At 44.0% G+C, this 20451-nt stretch overlaps 1 protein-coding gene across 1 annotated transcript in view; it reads left to right on the forward strand.

Moving 5' to 3' along the window:
- Positions 1–2226: 2226 nt before the first annotated feature.
- Positions 2227–20451, forward strand: part of LOC142767783 (uncharacterized) — a 110857-nt gene continuing 92632 nt past the window's right edge. The window contains exons 1-5 of the mRNA XM_075870023.1: positions 2227–2435; positions 7856–7881; positions 14607–14636; positions 17848–17874; positions 19395–19424. Coding sequence (XP_075726138.1) covers positions 2347–2435; positions 7856–7881; positions 14607–14636; positions 17848–17874; positions 19395–19424 — 202 coding nt within the window. The 5' untranslated portion in view covers positions 2227–2346. The remainder of the gene's footprint in view (positions 2436–7855; positions 7882–14606; positions 14637–17847; positions 17875–19394; positions 19425–20451) is intronic.

Below are 20451 nucleotides of genomic sequence, written 5' to 3' on the forward strand. Positions count from 1 at the left end.
CAGCCGTCATGCAGACACTGCGGAATCAGGGCACCGATGAAGTATTTAAAAACATCCTGGAAGAAATCCACAGGGGATCAATTGCTACCATAGTGTTTCATAAAAAATCAACAGAATACCAATCAAGAAGGGTGAAAGGCAGGGGGACACAATCTCCCTAATGCTATTTACCGCGTGTTTACAGGAGGTTTTCAGAAGCCTAGAATAGGAACAGTTAGGGATAAGAGTTAATGGAAAGTACCTTGGTAACCTGCGCTTCGCCGATGACATTGCATTACTGTGTAACTCAGGGAATGAATTGCAGCTCATGATTACGTAGTTAGACAAGAACAGCAGAAAGGTGTGTCCTAAAATTAATCTGCAGGAAACAAAAGTAATGTACAACAACCGCGGAAGAGAGCAGTGTTTCGAGATACGTAATAGTGCACTTCAGGTTGTAAAAGACTATGTCTACTTTGGACAGGTAATAACCGCGGAGCCGAACCACGAGATTGATGTAACTAGAAGAATAAGAATGAGGCGGAGCACATTTGGCAAGCACTCTCAAATTGTGACAGGTTTATCGCCACTATCCCTCAAGAAGAAGGTATATAACAACTGTATCTTGTCGATACTTAGCTACGGAGCAAAAACCTGGAGACTTACAAAAAGGGTTCAGCTTAAATTGAGGACGACGCAACGAGCAATGGAAACAGAAATAATAGGTGTAAGCTTAAGAGACAAGAAGAGAGCAGAGTGGATTAGCGAACAAACGGGGGTTAAGGATATCATAGCTAAAATCAAGAAGAAGAAATGGACAAGGGCCAGGCAAGTAGCGCGTAGACAGGATAACCACTGGTCTTTAAGGGTAACTAAGTGGATTTCTAGAGAAGGCAAGCCGGTTAGGGGGAGACAGGAGGTCAGGTGGGCACACGAGATTAAGAAGTTTGCGTGTATAAATTGGCAGCAGCAAGCACAGGACCGGCTTGACTGGCGGAACATGGGAGAGGCCTTTGTACTGCAGTGGACGCAGTCAGGCTGATGATGATGATGTTGACATGGTCTGACGCGTATGCAGCAGTGGTACCAAAGAGAGTTCAAAGGCATTTACTAAGGCCCATAGTCCTCAGAAAGTGCAAGAGGGTTTTGCCTGCCTTGTGAGCCACAGAAAGACGATGCTAGTGCTCCAGCAGCATCTGCACAGAGAGTGGCCGATCGTCCGATTGTACCAACGCGTCAGGAAGTTGTTAGAAAGTTAGAAATCAAGTAAGCGAGAAAGAACATTACTGCCTACATAGAAAACATCCGATGCACGTTGACAGTTGACAGACACTTGGCGTAACGGAAAACGTCATTAGACTTACAGCATCATGAGAACTGCCAAAGTTTCATGTCCATATTTTCTTAGAATACTTGTTAGATTTTAACGTCTGAAACCAGGATACGATTATGAGAGAGGCCCTGGTGGAGGGCTCCGGAAATTTTGACAACCAGAAGTTGTTCAACGTGCAACGTAAGTTTAAAAACACGGGCCCTGTCGTCCGTGTTTTCTACAGCGTAGTGTACATCAACCTCAAGCAAAGTTCGTCTCCATCGAAAATGCTACCACCCCGACTGGACATTCAATCCCGCGGTCACGGGGTGAGCAGTCCAGCATGATTGCCACTTGACCACCGAGGCGTGCTCAATTTATTCTTTTGTGCCGTGATATGCCTGTAGTGGCAAAAAAAGTTAGATGGGAAGGACTCGCAGAAACGATGACGTAGTTTTTAATAAAAGCTGAACCAAGCACCCGACATCAGACAACGCATTACGCTACGTTAGGTCAAACTGGAGTGTTAAAATAACATTCAGACAAGAAGCAACAAAGGAAACGATAGCTATTAAAACAAGAAAGAATACGTGTCCTGGCCCTTCTAAGTGAACAGCTGTTATCAGTACCGCAATTAAAGCAATAATTTCGCTGACAAAAGAAAATAACGACAAATAACTGCTTCGGCTTACAGAGCTTGCGTTAAACATAATGGAGGGCACGGAGCGTGTGTTTCAACATGTATCTGAATAACAAAAAAGGCAAGCATAGAGAACAAAGCAACACGTGTTAATCACAAAGCCAGTTATAGCTCTCCTTTCGTGTCCTTGGAAAGCTAATGAAGTTGTTTTGGCCTAGCAACAGTCGCGGCAATCGAATAGTAACCTTGCTTCACAGCTCGAACTGAGTAGACTCAAGGAGAGTGGACATATTGTGGTGCTATGCCAGCTAGTGTTTCCGGGCCTCGCGATTTCAAATGAACTCTTCGTTACCGTAAACACGTCCCTCAATGTTATTGCGAGAAAAAAATCCGCGTCGTGTGTAGACGCACTCAGATGGCAACGATGAAGTTGATGCCATTCACGCGACTCGCCGTCGCTGTCGCGGTTCACATATTTCTGGGAATCCTGGCCCACGAGAAGACGTGAGTATATGGATTTGTTTTTACCTGTTTTTAAGAGATGGTTTTGGAGTTGCACAACGCGTGGTTGTCGCTGTGTTGTTATAAGAAAAAAAGTGCAAGATGCGGTCAACGCGAGTGCGAGTAAGTGACGTGGGAGGCGCTCCTCGCAGAACTGGACATACGGGCAGACTTTTGGTGACCCTTGATTAAAAGAATTGATGTTTAAGCATGTTGGAAATCATTAAGCATCTTTGAAATGAACAGCGCAGAAAATGACGACACCAGAGGAAGCCACAAATCAGTCCTACGAGGTTCTGAGAAGGCGCTGTCTGGTGTGTCGTATACATCTCCTGGAGCCCTAGTTCTTGCGCTGGCTCTTCCACGGGTGCGTAAGCTTTGACCAGGCCCGGTGAGCTCTGCCTCGGTAATAAGCAACGAAGCTGCATATGCATGTGCACCAGGTTAACACGGAGGAGGCCGGCTGCCCACCAAATAATTTAACGGGGGTGCCAATTCCGTCCTGTACCTTCGCTCATGTCGCACCTTAGAGGAAATGTTTGAATGCTTATGGTTATGGAACACAAGTTTTTCCGACGACAGCGGCCACCGAAGAGGTATAACGTTGCATTCAAATAAATGTTTACTTGTCGATTCCTCCTGGACTGATCCTTGGCATGCAGTGGTATGCATTTGTGAGAAAGCGTCATCGCTTCGGTTTCATTTTTGAGGCCCTTGTGGGGCTTGTTTTCTTTAAGATATATATATATATATATATATATATATATGGGAAAGAAGTGTATACCTAAGGGCTCGTCTTTCTTTCCGTAATTTGACACAATAATGATGACATATAACAGACAATAATGCCAATGAATGTATAGGGGAAGTTATCAGAACCAACGTAATGTAAATAATAGGAAAGAAAAGTGGGTGAAAAAAAGTTATTTCTGCTCACGGCAAGTAGTTTTTTCACCCACTTTTCTTTTTTTTTATTTACATTACCTTGTTTCCAACAACTTCCCCTATACATTCTTTGGAATTATTGTTTGTTACATCTCATTATTATGGTGTCAAAAAGGCGGAAATACGAGCCCTTAAGTATACACTTCTTTCCCAATATATATATATATATATATATATATATATATATATATATATATATATATATATATATATATATATATATATATATATATATATATATATATAGATGATCAGAGTTTTTTCCGGCTACCGTAATAAAAGTTATAAACTTCGAGAATAGTGCAGTATAGGAAACAAAACAATAAAATATTTATTTAATCCTAACAGTTTCGGCTGGTGGACCAGCCTTCTTTGGAGGATGTAAGTGAAATGACACAAGTTCTTGTAGCAGAGGGTCACCCTCACAGTTTAAAGACCCTCCAAAAAAAAAAGAGAGAGAAAAAGACAAGCGGGCGAACGAGGTAGCAACAGACAACAAGAAGCAGAAGAAGGAGAGGAACTAGAAAGGAGCGACGGAGAGCCGCCGGAAACGAGCGGGTAATTCTGGCATTGTTACTGGGTATAGGTAAGACGCGCCGCCAGCGGAGGCGACCAAGAAAAACGGAAAAATGTGGAACATGTTGCCGCTTACTCGCATCCCACACATGGATCGAGTTTAAGTTCACGTGGTTCGGCGGCTGGCCCGTGGCATCGGGCCACACACACACACACACACAAGAAGCATACGACCCGCTCCAGCTTTCGGAATATAATGGCCACGTTGGAAAGCTAATGTGCCCTCTCCCCCTCCCTCCACCTGCCCTCTCTTGCAGAAAAATGTACAACCAGTCATACTGAAAATAAATAAATGGGTATTCTTGTAAAAGATGAACATATATAAAAAAATAAATAATACTAAAAAAGTACTCAGAAATGAAAATAAAGTCTAGTAATACTAACACAATCCGTTTGGTTCACGTAGCATCGAATTCGTTTAGTTTCGCTATATTGACCAACTTGCGTGTGCGACTTCACGTATGTATAAATAAATTAAATGAATATAATTAAATTTAAATAATTTATTATTTAATTTAATTCAATTTATTAATTAAATTTAATTTAAAATGTCAGGAAGTTTTCTTGAAGCTTCCTGACAGTTTGCTATGGCTCTCTTAACTTACTCATCCAACCAGCTTTTGGGTTTGTGTCTTCCTTTCCGGGGTGAATTCTCGCGTGTTTTAGCAAGCTCTAGCCAAAACAGTCTAAGTAGATTTGTGTATGTCCACACAGTTTTATTATCCACAGTGATTACTTTCTCAATTTGTTTAGTAGCAATTTCTATTTGCCTTTCTGAATGAAATTTTCCTGTAGTTGCTCATGTTGTCTCCTTCCCACTTTCACTGTTCTTCCAAAACTTAGCTTGCTACGTTTGTGATCACTACCCAGAATTCTAGAGCCACCTTCATCTATGTGCATTCCCCTAATCTATTGTTGACTGCAGCCTTCCTACCTCCCATGTTAATTGCCCTTCACACTTCTCGGTACTGTTGTAACTGATCAAATCATGCCTTTCACACACATCCATGATCATTTTGCCTGTTGAGTAAGTATACCCATCTATATTTTCTATGTGCGCATTCATATCTTTTAGTATAATTATCTCGCACTCTCCTCCTAATTCCTCAATGTCCTTTAATATACACTTTACCATTGCGTGGTTTTCCTCTCTGGCCTTTGCTCCCGTCCACAAGTACACAAAACCAAGGAGTGTCGTTTGCCCTGCCACTTTCCCTTTTAGCCATAAATGTTTCTTGCACTCCTGCTTGACCCTTTGCCAGTCTGTACTTTTATGAATGAATGCTCCATACCACCCCCCTTTCTGCTGCCTTCTCTTCTATTACAATATTCTCAGGCGTAGCACGGATTGTTAGGAGGTTGTTCCATGTCCCTGAGATGTGTTTCTACAAAACCGTATGCCATCGGCCTCTCCTCCTTTAGCTGTTCTTCTATATCTTCCCTCTTTAACCTATCCCTGCCACCCTGCATGTCAATATAGCCTACGTCTGACTTAGCTCGGCCCTTGTGCTTACGTAGATTTCTTCTCCCACAGCCTTCGTGTGGCTTGAATATTTGTGCCCCTTTTGGTCCGTCTTTGGCTACACTGTTGCCTCAGGGCTCTGGTTCCCCCTAAAGAAGCTGTGGCTTGGCTACCCATTCTGTTACCGACACTCCTGCCCGTCGCACCACTGTAGTGAATGCTCATAAAAGTGAGAACAGCGACGCCTACATTTCATGCTTAAAAACAACTTTTTCTTCTGGAAAACCATGGAAGCTCTTTCAGATCGCGGAACAGGATATCATCATCATCATCATCATCACCATCCTGACTACGTCCACTGCAGGACAAAGGCCTCTCCCATGTTCCTCCAGTTAACCCGGTCCTGTGCTTGCTGCTGCCAATTTATACCCGCAAACTTCTTAATCTCATCTGCCCACCTAACCTTCCGTCCCCCCCTAACCCGCTTGCCTTCTCTGGGAATCTAGTTAGTTACCCTTAACGACGAGCAGTTATCCTGTCTACGCGCTACATGCCTGGCCCATGTTCATTTGTTCTTCTTGATTTCAGCTATGATATCCTTAACCGCCGTTTGTTCCCTAATCCACTCTGCTCTCTTTTTGTTTCTTAAGATTACACCTGCCATTTTCCTTTCCATTGTTCGCTGCTTCGTCCTCAATTTCAGCTAAACCCTTTTTGTAAGTCTCAAGGTTTCTGCTCCGTAACTAAGTATCGGCAAGATACAGCTGTTATCTACCTTCCTCTTGAGGGATAGTGACAATCTACCTGTCATAATTTGAGAGTGCTTGCCAAATGTGCTCCACCCCATTCTTATTCTTCTAGTTACTTCAATCTCGTGGTTCGGCTCCGTGGTTATTACGTGCCCTAAGTAGACATAGTCTTTTACAACTTGAAGTGCACTATTACCTATCTGGAAGCGCTGCTCTTTTCCGAGGTTGTTGTGCATTCCTTTTTTTCTTGTATATTATTTTAGGACCCACCTTTCTGCTCTCCTTGTCCAACTCCGTAATCATGAGTTGCAATTCGTCCCCTGAGTTACTCAGCAATGCAATGTCATCGGCGAAGCGCAGGTTACTAAGGTGGTCTCCATTAACTCTTATTCCTAACTGTTCTCATTCTAGGCTACTGAAAACCTCCTGTAAGCACGCGGTAAATAGCCTTGGGAAGATTGTGTGTTCTTGCCCTACACCCTTCTTGATTGGCATTCTGTTGCTTTCTTGATGAAGTACTATGGTAGCAGTTGATCCCGTGTAGATTTCTTCGATTTCTTCCAGGATGTTTATATATACATTATCGACGCCCTGATTCTGCAGTGTCTGCATGACGGCTGATATTTCTACTGAATCAAACGCCTTCTCGTAATCTATGAAGAATATGTATAGTGGTTGGTTATATTCTGAGCATTTCTCTATTACCTGATTGATAGTATGAATGTGGTCGATTGTTGAGAAGCCTGTTCAAAATCCTGCTTGTTTCCTTGGTTGATTGAATTCTAATATTTACTTTTCTCTGTTAGCAATTACCTTAGTAAATAGCTTGTATACTACAGAGAGCAAGCTGATCGGTCTTTATTTCTTCAAGTCCTTGTCATTTTCTTTCTTATGTATTAAAATGATGTTAGCATACTTCCAAGACTCTGGTACTCTTCCCGTCAGGAGAGACCTCGTAAACAGGACGGCTAGTTATTTTAACACAATCTGTCTTCCATCTTTCAGCAGATCGGATGTTACCTGATCCTCACCAGCAGCTTTGCCTTTTTGCATGCTCTCCAAAGCTTTTCTGACTTCTTCTACCATTACTGGTGGGCTGTCATCTGGGTTACTGCTAGTTTTTGTAGTAATAAAGTCGTAGTTGTCCTGGCTACTGTTGAGAACTCTGTAAAACTCCTCCGCTAATTTGACTATCCTATCTATATTGGTAGTTATTTTGTCTTCTTTGTCCCTTAGTGCGTACATGCGATGTTTCCCTATTCCATAGTTTCCTCTTCCCTGCTTTCACGCTTCCTTCGTTTTTCAGAGCGTGTTCAATTCTCTTCATGGTATACCTTCTTACATCGCATACCTTACGCCTTAAGTTAAGACTTAACATGCGAAGACTCTCTGATATATATATATATATATATATATATATATATATATATATATATATATATATATATATATATATATATATATATATATATATATATATATATATATATATTTGAGAGTCTTCACTTATTTGTATCGCAATATATACACTGCTTTCAGCCGAAGCGAAGAGATGTAAGCGGCGAGAAAGACCGGTGATGGGGTGACTTGTAACGCAATCCTCCTTGTTAGAAAAGAGAAACGATGACGATTCAAGAAAATATAATCAATCACTGCATATCTAAACAAAAAGATTTGTCTTCTTTTTGCAGGAGAGCCCTAGCGGAAGCCGGCAAACGTAAGTGTGGCGAATTTCATCGTATTATTGTGTGTCTTGACAGTTAAAAAGAGAAACCACACACACGCACGTACGCACGTACACATTCCAGCGCACACACAGACACACTCACGTGCACACACATGCACAGAGGCAAAAACACACGTGCATACGCAGGCAGACAGACAGACAGACAGACAGACAGACAGACAGACAGACAGACAGACATGCACGTGCATAAGCGCGCACAGACACATGCAAGAAATTGGAGACGACCTTAATCCTTGACTTAGGTGGTTGGTAGTAGTGCTGACACGTGCCCCCTGGCGTATTTATGAAGTTAACAGTGTACTTTGTCACCGACCAAGTGCGCCTTGGATGCGTATATCTACTCCGCCAAATGTGCACACTAATTGTTATCAATTGTTCTGAAATTAACGTGGCCCTTATCATGAGTAATCTTGTACTGTCATATCAGACGTATTCAATATAATTCTTGACTTGAACCAGAACCATCAATATTTTGGGGGGGGGCGGTTTAGTTTTGATAAGATGTGTTCTGAATATTATAAATTGCTGGACTAAAATTGTTTTCAGGATTAACAAGAGTGTAACTCAGTGCTCGAGCCATGGCAAAAAAAAAAGAAGTTGCTTATCTTTGTCTGTGTAAACTACAGTGGGAATGGCAATGTCGAATGATCGCAGATACTCTACGTAAACCTATAGGTTATCACAGTTTTGACGGTTTGAAGAACGTCCGGTTGATCGACTGGAAACGGCGTGCTTAGCTGCATCACATTACTGCACTTTAGCCGCCCAATTGTCCGGTGATTCAACCCCACGACATCGCGCAGTTACGCAAAAAGGTTGATTGATTGATAAGTGAAGTTTAACGTCCCGAAACCCCAATACGATTATGAGAGACGCCGTAGTGGAGGGCTCCGTAAATTTCGACTACCTGGGGTTCTTTAATGTACACCGAAATCTGAGCACACGGGCCTACAACATTTCCGCCTCCAATGAAAATGCAGCCACCGCAGCCGGTATCCGAACCCACGACCTGCTGTTCAGCAGCCGAGTATCTTAGCCACTAGAACACCGTGGCGGGGCAGTCACGCAAACAGCGAACTTGTTCATTTCAACAGTCGCCGTATGTATTTCGAGAAAGAAAGTTGCTTCAGTGTGATCACTAAAAAAATGAAACACAATTTCATTTATTTATTTGATGTTTCAAATACTTTTAGTGCCAAAAAGTGTTACAGAAAGGAGAGACATGCAGTTCAACTGAAGCAATGCATATTTGTCAAAGGCTAGTTGAAACACTAATATAACAGCGCATTTTTATGCAAGACTTTGCAATTGTTTTTGTATTGCCACAGATATTGCTCTTCTATGGGTTTGCGCTGTAATCACTACCACGATAGTGAGATCACGCAGTAACTTAACCCACTTCGGCCGACAAATTGAAAGAAGCGCGGCGTAATTGATAAAGAACACGATAAGCCTGACATAATATAAGCGTCGTAGTGGACGAAAACACGGTGAACTAAAAATTACTGCAGATCCGCGAAATGAACGCCGCTTATGGAGAGAAATTAGGTCCTAAGGTCCTTAACGTCTACTTGAAAGTGGCTGACTAGTATAAAAGATGGACGCGTGGATGAACAGACAGATGCATGGGCGGTGTATATGGCCTATTTTCAACCTATATGCGCGCTATGAACGTCCTTTGTACACTACATGTGACACCTGTGTTTCGGCCCGACGGGAAGCAATGACAAGGGCGCCAACAGAGATCACTATAAATAGTAAATAGTCATGTTTAGAAAAAACATTTTACGCTTTTGAGTACATGGTACTCAACTATGGGAGAGCAGTAAGCCGTCTCTAAGCAAGAACATCAGGCCAAAATTAGGGCAGAATTGTCTGGCTCGGAAGAAGCCATTAAGATTGCCATATAACTGAGGTAGAACTGAAGCACAGCCACGACTGAAGGCTGAAACTCAGCTGCGGAGCAGCCTCTTCTCCAATTCCAGGACTTGACCAGTTGCTCGGCCGTTTCGCAACATCTACTTAAAAGTAGTCCTTCTGGCGACGGAATTGCTAGAGGTATGATTGCCTGGCGACAAGCTTTTCTGATTAACTTACTATATGTTTTAAAATTTTGTGGCGTTGAGAAGTAATGGAAGCGTGTTAAATTACGTAAACTGTGCAGTGCACGATTGCAGCAGGCCCCCCTCTCTTATACCCTGATGGCCACCGTTCAGGCGTCAGCTGCTCGAGCTAGACAGTTAATTGTCATCATTTATGATTTTGCCTTTCAAGCAAATCTTGTATACTCACTGACCTTGAAACCTGGTGACGGTGGTGTTCTAGAAAACGCCCCTTACCCTTAACACCCTCCTAATGTACAGACCGTAAGAAGAAAAGCCATAACTTGAATAAATTTTGGTTAATTGGCTGAGGGTTGAACCCGGGCCTCCCCAGCCGGACAGCGAGTGGCTTCAGCTCTAGGCCACGCGCCCATGTTTGTCCAACGAGAACTAAACTGAAGCAGCCCCGCCACAGAGGTCTAGTGCCTGCGGTACTCGGCTGCTGACCCGCAGGTTGCGGGATCGAACGCCAGCTGCGGCGGCTGCATTTTCCATGGAGGCGAAATTGCTGTAGGCCCGTGTGCTCAGATTCGGGTGCACGTTAAAGAACTCCAGGTGTTCGACATTTCCGGAGCCCTCCACTACGGCGTCTCTCATATTCATATGTTGGTTTTGGGACGTTAAAGCCCCCATATCGATCAGTGTTCTGTATCTGTGTATAAGTGATAAGTTTTTCAAAACAATCTGCATCTTAATCTAAAATGTTCATTGTGTAAATCTATCTCTTGCCTGTTTTTATGTATGTTATAATTGCAAGGATCCATACTAGCATTCTACTAAGGATCCAAATGTTGCTAACATACTTTCTTTACTGCACTTTGTTTATTCTTAGTAAAGTTAAAGTTGAAAGTTGTGGGGTTGCTGACACCCCCCCTGTAAAGTTGTCGGCGCCGCGTGGCGCACGTGTGTCGCCCCAAGGCTTTATTTCGGTGGTGACCACCGCCGGGCTATAGATGGCGTTGTGTTCGCTTTGAGTACCACTGTTGGTAGAGAGGTAGCGCCGGCGGTGGCCCCTGGCGGAAGGCAGGCCTTGGCGGTGGGCGAGCGTTGAGCGAGTCTCTTCTGCGCGTGGCGGCTGCCGCGAACGGTTGTCTGTAGCGTGGGCACCCGGTCCCGGTGCTCTGCACCGGGGGCTTCGCGCCGGGGTCCCACGTGGAAAGTCAGGCGTTGGCGACGCCGCCTTGGGTATTGTGTTAGTGTGTTGGGTGGGTTATTGTGTGTTTAGTGTGTCACTGCGTTATGTTGTTTGTATGGTAGCATGTTAATTGAGATTTGTGTATCATTCGGTGGACAATATCGTCGTCTAAATTAGTTAATAAGTGTATGTATGTTGTGTGCTTTGTACCGACCGCGTCAACTGTGTCCGTTCACTCCAAGATCGTGGCGTGGCGACGCTCGTTCGCCTCGCTGAGACCGCACAAAGTTCATCAACTGAACTGATGCACACGTATGCGTCCTACTAATGATGCAGAAAAAACAACTAGAAAACAGTACACTTCCAATGAAGCATTAAACGTATTCGTGTTCGCGGACTAAGAGTTACTGGAGAGGCGTGTCCTAAATATTTAAGTGACCACCGCGTATTACGTGCTGAAAGCATGGTACTATATCTCCACGTCAAACTACCATCCTTAAGCTAACAAAAACCATCATGTACAGCGCGTCTAAGCGTCCTGCACAAACATTTCTGACATTTTCACGAGTAAAATCACGCAGCCCACTCGAATATCGATGAAAATATTATGATGAGGCTAAAATGCACATTAATACAATTACAAGCCCCTTCAGCCCTGCAGACTCAATGCGCAATCAGGAAATATTCGCCCTTAATAGGCGACTGGCGAATTCATTTTAGGAGTGATGCAATCACTAAGACATTGACGTGTACAGCGGCCTCAACTCTTCAAGTGACAGTTTTATTCGGGCATATCCAACATCACCGTGGGCATAGGCTGCTGCTGAAAATGGCTGGGAACCTACTTCCGCAGAGCTACAGTAGACGCCCAGCTAAAACTGTGCGATTGGCACATTCGAAAGCAGCACACTCACCGCTAGTAACCACACGCTGTTAGAGTCCGCATCTCCATGAATATTGCTCACTCCAAGCGTCACTTCGAGCACGGAGCCATGCGTGACCGCCCCTGAAGATTCGCATGTTCGCTTGAACTCAAAACTACAGGGCACGAGAGCCAGACAACCAACGCAACGCATTCAAAACGATGAATGAGACTGAGAGAGCAGGCGGAGGCGCTGCATGCCGGGGCGAGAAGGGCCTCCGGGCGAGCTTGCCGCAATGACGCCGAAATGCAAAAGGGCAATATATATGGTGTACACGGCGGCTCCTTCACCATGAAAGGCAGTCGAAACGCGTTTGATGAGAGTGCTGTAGATATGCCATCTCTCTTTTCCTGCTTGTACCTTCCAAAAGGGATCACGTGAATACACCCCGACACAGCGAGCTCAGTGCATGCTGCCATATGTAGAAAGCACGTAGCGCCATCTGTTTCAAGCGCGAAGAAGCGATACCTATGCACTGCCATGTGAGCAGACGCTCCTCGAATCAAATGCTAAACTCCACAAGCCGAGTCCGGCTGTAAGCATGTTTCGTGCTTTTCCTCACAATATTTTGTGTTGTGTTTGCGTGAAACTTCGAGAAAGGCTTCCTCATCATGCCGGAAAGTTTACAGCACGTGCACTGTAGAAGCAACTTCAAGTACGCACTATTCAAAGGAACAAGACGAGAAGAACGCGAGGCGCGCCTTTCGACTCAGTCACACTGCGACACGCCTTGACTGTCATTAGGCAAAACTTGCGCTCTCAGCCGGTGTGAACGTAGTGCTGGAATGCCGCTCCAGCTTGCACTCACGCACCGCATGTGTTCATTATTTGCCAGTCATACATGGTACTTGTAACACACGTGGTGCGAAACTTCCAGCCAGAGAAACATTTTAGGGGCGAAGCTCCTTAGGGCGTGGGCTGTGCGTCCCCTGTATGTAGCCACCTCTAGTTTAGTTCTTGCAGTGTTCACTAGATGGCGGTACCGTCCCCTGTATGTAGCCACCTCTAGTTTAGTTCTTGCAGTGTTCACTAGATGGCGGTACCGTCCCCTGTATGTAGCCACCTCTAGTTTAGTTCTTGCAGTGTTCACTAGGTGGCGGTACCGTCTCCTGTATGTAGCCACCTCTCGTTTAGTTCTTGTAGTGCTTACTAGATGGTGGTACTTGTAGGTGATGATGAAAAGATGCATGATGTTATAAACTAGAAAGCGGTACTTGTAGTTGATGAAAGACGCGAGATCTTATAAAATAGGAATGATGTCACATATGGCGCGTGTCATTTGTTGAAGGCAATCGTTCGATTTAGTGCGGCGACGTACGCTAGGGGGAGCGATGTAATAAAATCGAGTGGGCAAAATGTACAGAGGATTCATGGTTTACCAGGTTTACCTCCGGAGCTTCGCCCACTCATCATCATTCACTTCGTGGATATGGCGGCACTTTTTTTATAACGCTTCGGTGACGCCAGCTGAAAGGCACCGATTCGCCTGACAACAGTCATGGTACGTCGAAGTTCGACATGGTTCGACTGAGCCGAAAGCCACGCTTCCCGCCGTTCAGTCGTTTCTTCGCATCGCGATAGTACGCCGTTACAATTGAGCTAAACGTACGCAGTGCGTGCATGCACTTGTGAGTCGTAATATATCCCATTATTGACGTGCGGCTTGCGAACGAGTACGACAATCATTAGGTGCCGCATACTACAGGCACATTACACGCAAATCCCTGCTGTAAAGTGAGTTAGCTGGCGTCGCGCATCAATAAACGCAGTAAGTGTACTTACGCGTACAGTTTTACTGGGGCTCGTACTTTTTCCAGTTGATTTCAATGATCATCTGGCGGCGGAGCTTGGAGTTTTCGTTACAGATGAGAATCTGCGCAATCTGAAAACACTGCACCGGCACGATTCCAGCATCATGTTGCGATCTTCACAGACAGTGCTGAGTAGTATCTTCCTTTTGCACTTATTGCTTTCGCATACAGGAACAATGTACACAGTGGTGCTCGGACACTGGTATTGGGAAGTTAAGCCCAGCAATTATTACTGGTGCTCAGACGACTTCTTGTAAGCGGTAGAGGCGTGAGTAGGCGCTTTCTCGTATTTCAATGTTCTAGTGACGTCGCTTCTCAAGTTGGCTTGGCACAAGAAATACAAGCTTTGACAGTGCAAAACAGTAGCCGAATCTGGGTGCCACCTATGAATTATTGCAATTGATATTACGCACAGTCTAGTACAACATGCTCCCATGAATCCATTCTACATTGGCTCTAGCGTACAAAAAAAGAAAAGGTTGAAGGAGATAATGCCCATGATCTCGCTGGCTCCTTCTTCAAGGCCTGAAGCTTTGAGAAAGTCAAGTCTGTGACAACATCGACTACAGCTCAACCCCTATTAAGAATTTTTTTACCTCCTTTTCAACTTTCTTACATTACACGGCGTCTTACCTTGCATGGTCACCAGGCTACACTGCCAGTTTAAAACTGTTGATGGCATAACAGAAAGTACTGAGTGGCATTTTTTTCAATTTTGTTGCAGCATTTTTTGATGTAGACTACGATATACCAGGTGAGTACAACTTGATGGAACACCTATAGTATTACTACGTTCTATTAGAGCTGTATTGTTATAACATTGCATTATTACCTAGTTAGGCACGTGGCTCATGTCACGAAATTTATTATTTCATCATGCTTAATAGTTAGTAGCAATACCCAATGCGTAATGGCCAATGAAATGACCTAACCTATACTTACTTTAACAAATTTCTGAGTAAGTTGAACAATATGAATGCCTATAAAAACGCATGAAAACCACTAGTCCAGTCAGCGCATACTGTGCCGGTTTTTCAACACTTCGATGTGTGAAGTTTATTTTAACCACAGAGTTACACATTTAGATTTTTCTAACCCTCTTTGTAAGCCTTAAGATTTCTGCTCCGTAGGTAATCACCGGCAAGATTCAGCTGTTATACAGGGTATCCCACATAACTTGAGCCAACAATTTGAGAGTGAAAGACAGGAGGTGAATTGAATTGAACGCATATTACTCGCACTAGCCTGTAGTTACTAAGGCTATTTTTATTTCTCCCCATACTCATTATAGTTAATTATAATTACCGATTCTTTAATTATGAACCGGAAACCTAAAATATGGACACTGATATGTAGAGCACTTTCAAAAACCACCGACTAAGTTGTTTCCTGTATGATACGTCTCGCGCTGTTATTTTTTCCAGTTTGTAAAGAAAGCCCACAAAATGTGAAAAGAAGCCCTGTGACGGAATGCGAGCGCACTGATACAGTGCTGCTATAGGCGTTCTTTAAAACGCTGAAAAAATAACTGCGCTAGGCGTATCGTGCAGGAAACAATTAAGTCGGTGGTTTCTGAAGGTGCTCTACTTCTCAGTGTTCCTATTTTAAGTTTCCAGCCCATAATTAAAAACAAGGTAATTAAAATGTTTGATTAATTAGTATGGGGAGAAATAGAAAATAGCCAGAGTATCTCCAGATCAGTGCGAGTAGTACGCGTTTGGTTCAATTCGACACTGAAGTGTCTTTTATTTTCGAATTCTTCGCTCAAGCTATGTGGGGCACCCTGTATACCTTCCTCTTGAGAGCTAGGTGCAGATTACCATTCATTATTTCAGAATGCTTACCGTGTGTGATCCACTCCATTCTTATTCATCTAGTTAATTCACTCTCATGGTTCAACTCTGTGGTTTACTACCGGTTCTAAGTAAGCATATTTTTTTCGAACATTTAGCGTCTATCCACCATTCGCAAAGTGCTGTTTTTTGCCGAAACTGTTGCACATTACTTTAGCTTTGTGCATATTATGTTTCAGACTTACTCTTCTGCTTCTCGTGTCCAGCTCAGTAATCATGAGCTGTAATTCGTCCTCTGAGTTACTCGCCAAGGCAATGACATCAGCTAATCACAGGTTACCAAGATATTCTTCCAAAACCCATACTCCTAACTCTTCCCAAACGAGTGCCTTGAAAACCTCCTGTAAACATGGGGTGAATAGCATTGCAGAGATCGTGTTTCCCTTACATCCTTCTTTTCTGTCGCTTTTTAAGGAGAAGTATGGTGGCTGTAGAGCTACTGTAAAATTCTTACAGTATGTTTATGTAGGGTTTGTCGATGCACTGATTTCGTAGTGCCTGCATTACTACTGATGTCTCGAGTGAGTCAAACGACTTTTCATAGTCTATGAAGGCTGTGTATAGAAGTTGGTTGTATTCTGCACACTTCTCTGTAGCCTGATTCAAAGTTTGAATATGATATATTGTGAGGTAGCCTGCACAAAAAATTGCCCGCAGCTTCCCTCGGGAGAACACTGAGGAGGATGCGGACCATATAATTGGTTAACGGGGTGTTAAAGTGCGACTTACTTGGGTCGATGGCTAAATTGGTTAACGTGGTTGTGAAATGGGGTGTTAAATTGCGACTTACTTGGGTCGATGGCTAAATTGGTTAACGTGGTTGTAGGAGGGGGTGTTCAATGAGTGAACACGTACACACGTATGCGAAAGGGCGGCGCTGGTCGAAGGGACGTCGATCATTGTGTTTGTGGATTCGTTGGAATTCATTTCACCGCGACCTTGGACGTCGACGCGCCGTACAAACCAACCGACGAGCGGCAACTGAGCGAGCGAGCGCCGACCTTGAGTATATATACAGCACGACGGCGCATGCACTGTCAGCTGTTGAATGTTCTCGAAGCGCGACGCCACATGCGCGTCCACTGGAGAATCAGGAGAATTGTAGATGTCGAACGCGGTGTGTAGAGGAGGAAGGGTGCACAGATGGTGGAGGAGTGAAGCGCGCGCGGTGTGTAGAGGAGGAAGGGATGCACAGATGGTGGAAGAGTGGGCGACGGCGCGACGGCGCATGCGCGCGTCAGCTGTCGAATGTTCGAGAAGCGGTGCGGACGGCGCACTAAAAGGCGCGAGTATAAGATGCTCCGCATCTGAAACTTAAATTGAGGACGACACGCAACGAGCGATGGAAAGAAAATTATAGGTCTCACCGTAAGGGATAGGAAGACAGCCGTCAGGGAAAAAACCTGCGTTAACGATATCATAGTTGAATTCAATAAGAAGAAATGGACATGAGCCGGGCACGTAGCACGTAGGTAGGATAGCCACAGCTCATTAAGCGTAACTGACTGCATTGCCAAATAAGGCAAACGCGCGAAAGGGAGAGAGAAAGTTAGATGGGCCGATGAGATGAAAAAGCTCGCAGGTGTAAAGTGGCCGCAGAAAGCACAAGACCGGGTTCATTGGTGGATTATGGGAGAGGCCTTCGCCCTGCAGTGGGCGTAATCACTGTGATGAAGAATTTTTTTGAAGTCCCTACGAGATACAGTGTGTGGTGTGGAATGTGAAACTAACGTTATAGCTAACAAATGCGAAACTATAACGTGGACTAACGTGACCTTGGTGATACCGTAAAGTTTGTAGGTGCCCCACAAGTGCCCCATGTCTGGACATATGAAAGTGGTTTGAAGTCCGTGCTACCAGGACCCTGCCAAGTCACTGTACGGTTAGGTTTCTGTCTATTAGGGGAAGTCAAATAGTTGATAGCTGATTTAGGATCAACAATGACGTTCAGTACATCATGCAGCGTCATGATATCCAAATTCACTTCTTGACCATGATGATCATGCAGTGTCATCATGCTCAAGGAGTGCATTTGGATATATTATAATCCTATCAAGTACTATTGCACAAATTGCGAAGCAAACATCTCGTGTTTTTTCAATTCGATTTCAGTTACAAAGTCAGATGATGAACGAGAGGGTAAGTAACGGTAATCTTCACTGCTATTAATATCACTATTAAATCAGGTTCTACCATGAAAGCCCAGACGTCTCGCTGGATCAGTGCTGCCAATTTTACTCATTTTAGGCAGCTTCTATAGATGTGGCCTCGTAAGCAGTCATGACGTAAAATCGTCTACACCTGGCAACACATCGTTTCTTTATTAGTTTATAAAGAACAATTACAATATTGCCCAAAGAGGCATGGCAAAAGGCGAACATTGCCTGACTGGGCCGCGCCACCCCTACAGCAGTAGCAGCAGAAAAAGACATTCACAAATATGAAAGGGTACATGCAAATCAAATACTACACCTCTGATCAATATTACACAGTCATATAGCAAAAAAAGAGAAGAAAAAGTAAGTAATATTTTACCAAAAAAGTGGACACACTACTGTTGAGCAGGAAAAAAATGCATTATACTCGTCTACACAGACACTCACAAAAAAAGACTAGAAACAACTTGTAGGGCTCGCAATCCACATGTGTATTGCGAGCCCTATAAGCAAGTCCTACATGGAAGTCAATGTGACAATATCAGACATCAACGCCCTACATGCAAGTCATTGTGACAATATAAGATGTGAACGCTACCGTCGACGTTCTATTCTGGCCGATAAGCTGGATGGGAGTGCCATTGTATATATCACACGGTTTCTTCAAGAAAAATTCGTATACATCGGGTGTGGACTGTAGCCGGCGTTTGGACAAGTTGACTTGTCTTCTTCAAGGCCATGATCTCTGAGAAAGTAAAGTCCATTTGTGCAAACATCTGCTACAGCTCGACCCCTGTTTAGAGATTTTTGACCTCTTCATCTTTTCTACCTTACACGGCGTCTTCGTGAGGTACGCGTACGCTGTCATCCAGTAACAGCTCTGGTCTGCGTGTCACCCTCGTTTTTGACCTGCAGAACAGAGCTGCAATGAAGAGGAAAACACAGGACGCGACGTCGTCTTGAGTTCGACATTTACTCAAAACTGACGTCACAGATTTTGACAGCAACTTCAATGGCCTGCAAATATACGTAAAAATAAATTGAATCGTGTTCTTTGGGAGTGAAGCGTTTAGTTCTTGCAAGCTGGGGAAAACGTTTAGTGAGTCAACATGACTGAAACGACGAGCAAACCACGTCAACATGAATGTCATCGCAATGATATTCAGGAGCTGCAGATTGAGCTGTGGATTTTCAACACACAAGCATTCGCGGTAATTTTTCTTCCCTAATTAGACCTATTTCACAAGTTATAGCCTGCAATAAATAATTATTGTAAAATCATTTACTATTGAAGTTTACATCATGTTTGATATTAATGCCCTTATCATCGCGATCCCGCACCATGTCACTTGTCGTATATTGACTGTCATACAATCATGCCGCGAATATTTAGTCGCCACGATAGGGTTCATTTCACGGTGCTATTGCACAAGTGTGAATACCAACTGCTCGCGGCTCGTACACCTCATGGTTCTCATTCTAACGTATATCTCTCTTATGCAGGTGAAACTGGGAATGCCACATTATCTACGGGTGAGTTGACTTTTCATATAATCACGCCGCTGATTTGACTGTAATTGTAAATTTTAAGGAAGAAACAACTAAGGCTCTCAGTAGATATGCAAGATAATCTCTGAATCAAAAATAAATTTTTACGATCTTGCTGTTTTTTTTCAATATTTTCAGACGAAATTGCATCCTCTGTTCTTGTGAAGCCCAATCTGCTTAGTAAAGAAATAATAGTCGCATTTGGAAGCTGCTAAACCTCACACTTGTCGCGATTAGTTAACATGAAGTATACGTGACTTTCAATAAGAAGGGTGCCTGCATCGTGCCTAGGGAACATCGTGCGCCAAGGTGCACATGAACGCTGCACAAAACGACAGACACACACACACACACACACACACACACACACGCGCGCGCACACGCACGCACACACACACACACACACGCACACACGCACACACACACACACACACAACCATCAAAATCTTATCGGAAAGAAACGGTACAGCGTTAACCTTGCATTTTATAAGCTTTCACCTTCTTGCGGTAGGCAAGAACAAGGCAATGCCTACGGAAAGAGTGGTACGTCATTTATTGCGAATAATATTTTCAGCACCTGACCGGCCGGAAACAGATTTAAGTGACAAAAGCATTCACTCTCCCTAGCTGTCCTAAACTGGTGAGCGGGCCAGGTAGCTTTGCTTCGCATTTTGTTTCTTCAAAATAGCCCAGACGCGGTGGCCTGGTGAATAAGGTACTCGGCTACTGACCCGCAGGTCGCAAGATCGAATCCCGGCTGCTGTGGCTGCATTTTCAATGGAGGCGGAAATGTTAGAGTCCCGTGTGCTTGCAATTGGGTGCACGTCAAAGAACCCCAGTTAGTCGAAACTTCCGGAGCACTCCACCGTCTCTGATATTCATATCGTGATTTTGTGACGTTAAACCTCCGACATTACCATTGTCTCTTTAAAATGTGAGGGATTAAAAGAAGAGCACAATCTAAGTGTGGAGCTCTTTCTGAGGCTAGTGCGTGAAGTATTTGTGCGATTTT

This window comes from Rhipicephalus microplus, chromosome 7, assembly GCF_043290135.1.
Source record: "Rhipicephalus microplus isolate Deutch F79 chromosome 7, USDA_Rmic, whole genome shotgun sequence".
Lineage (NCBI taxonomy): Eukaryota > Metazoa > Arthropoda > Arachnida > Ixodida > Ixodidae > Rhipicephalus > Rhipicephalus microplus.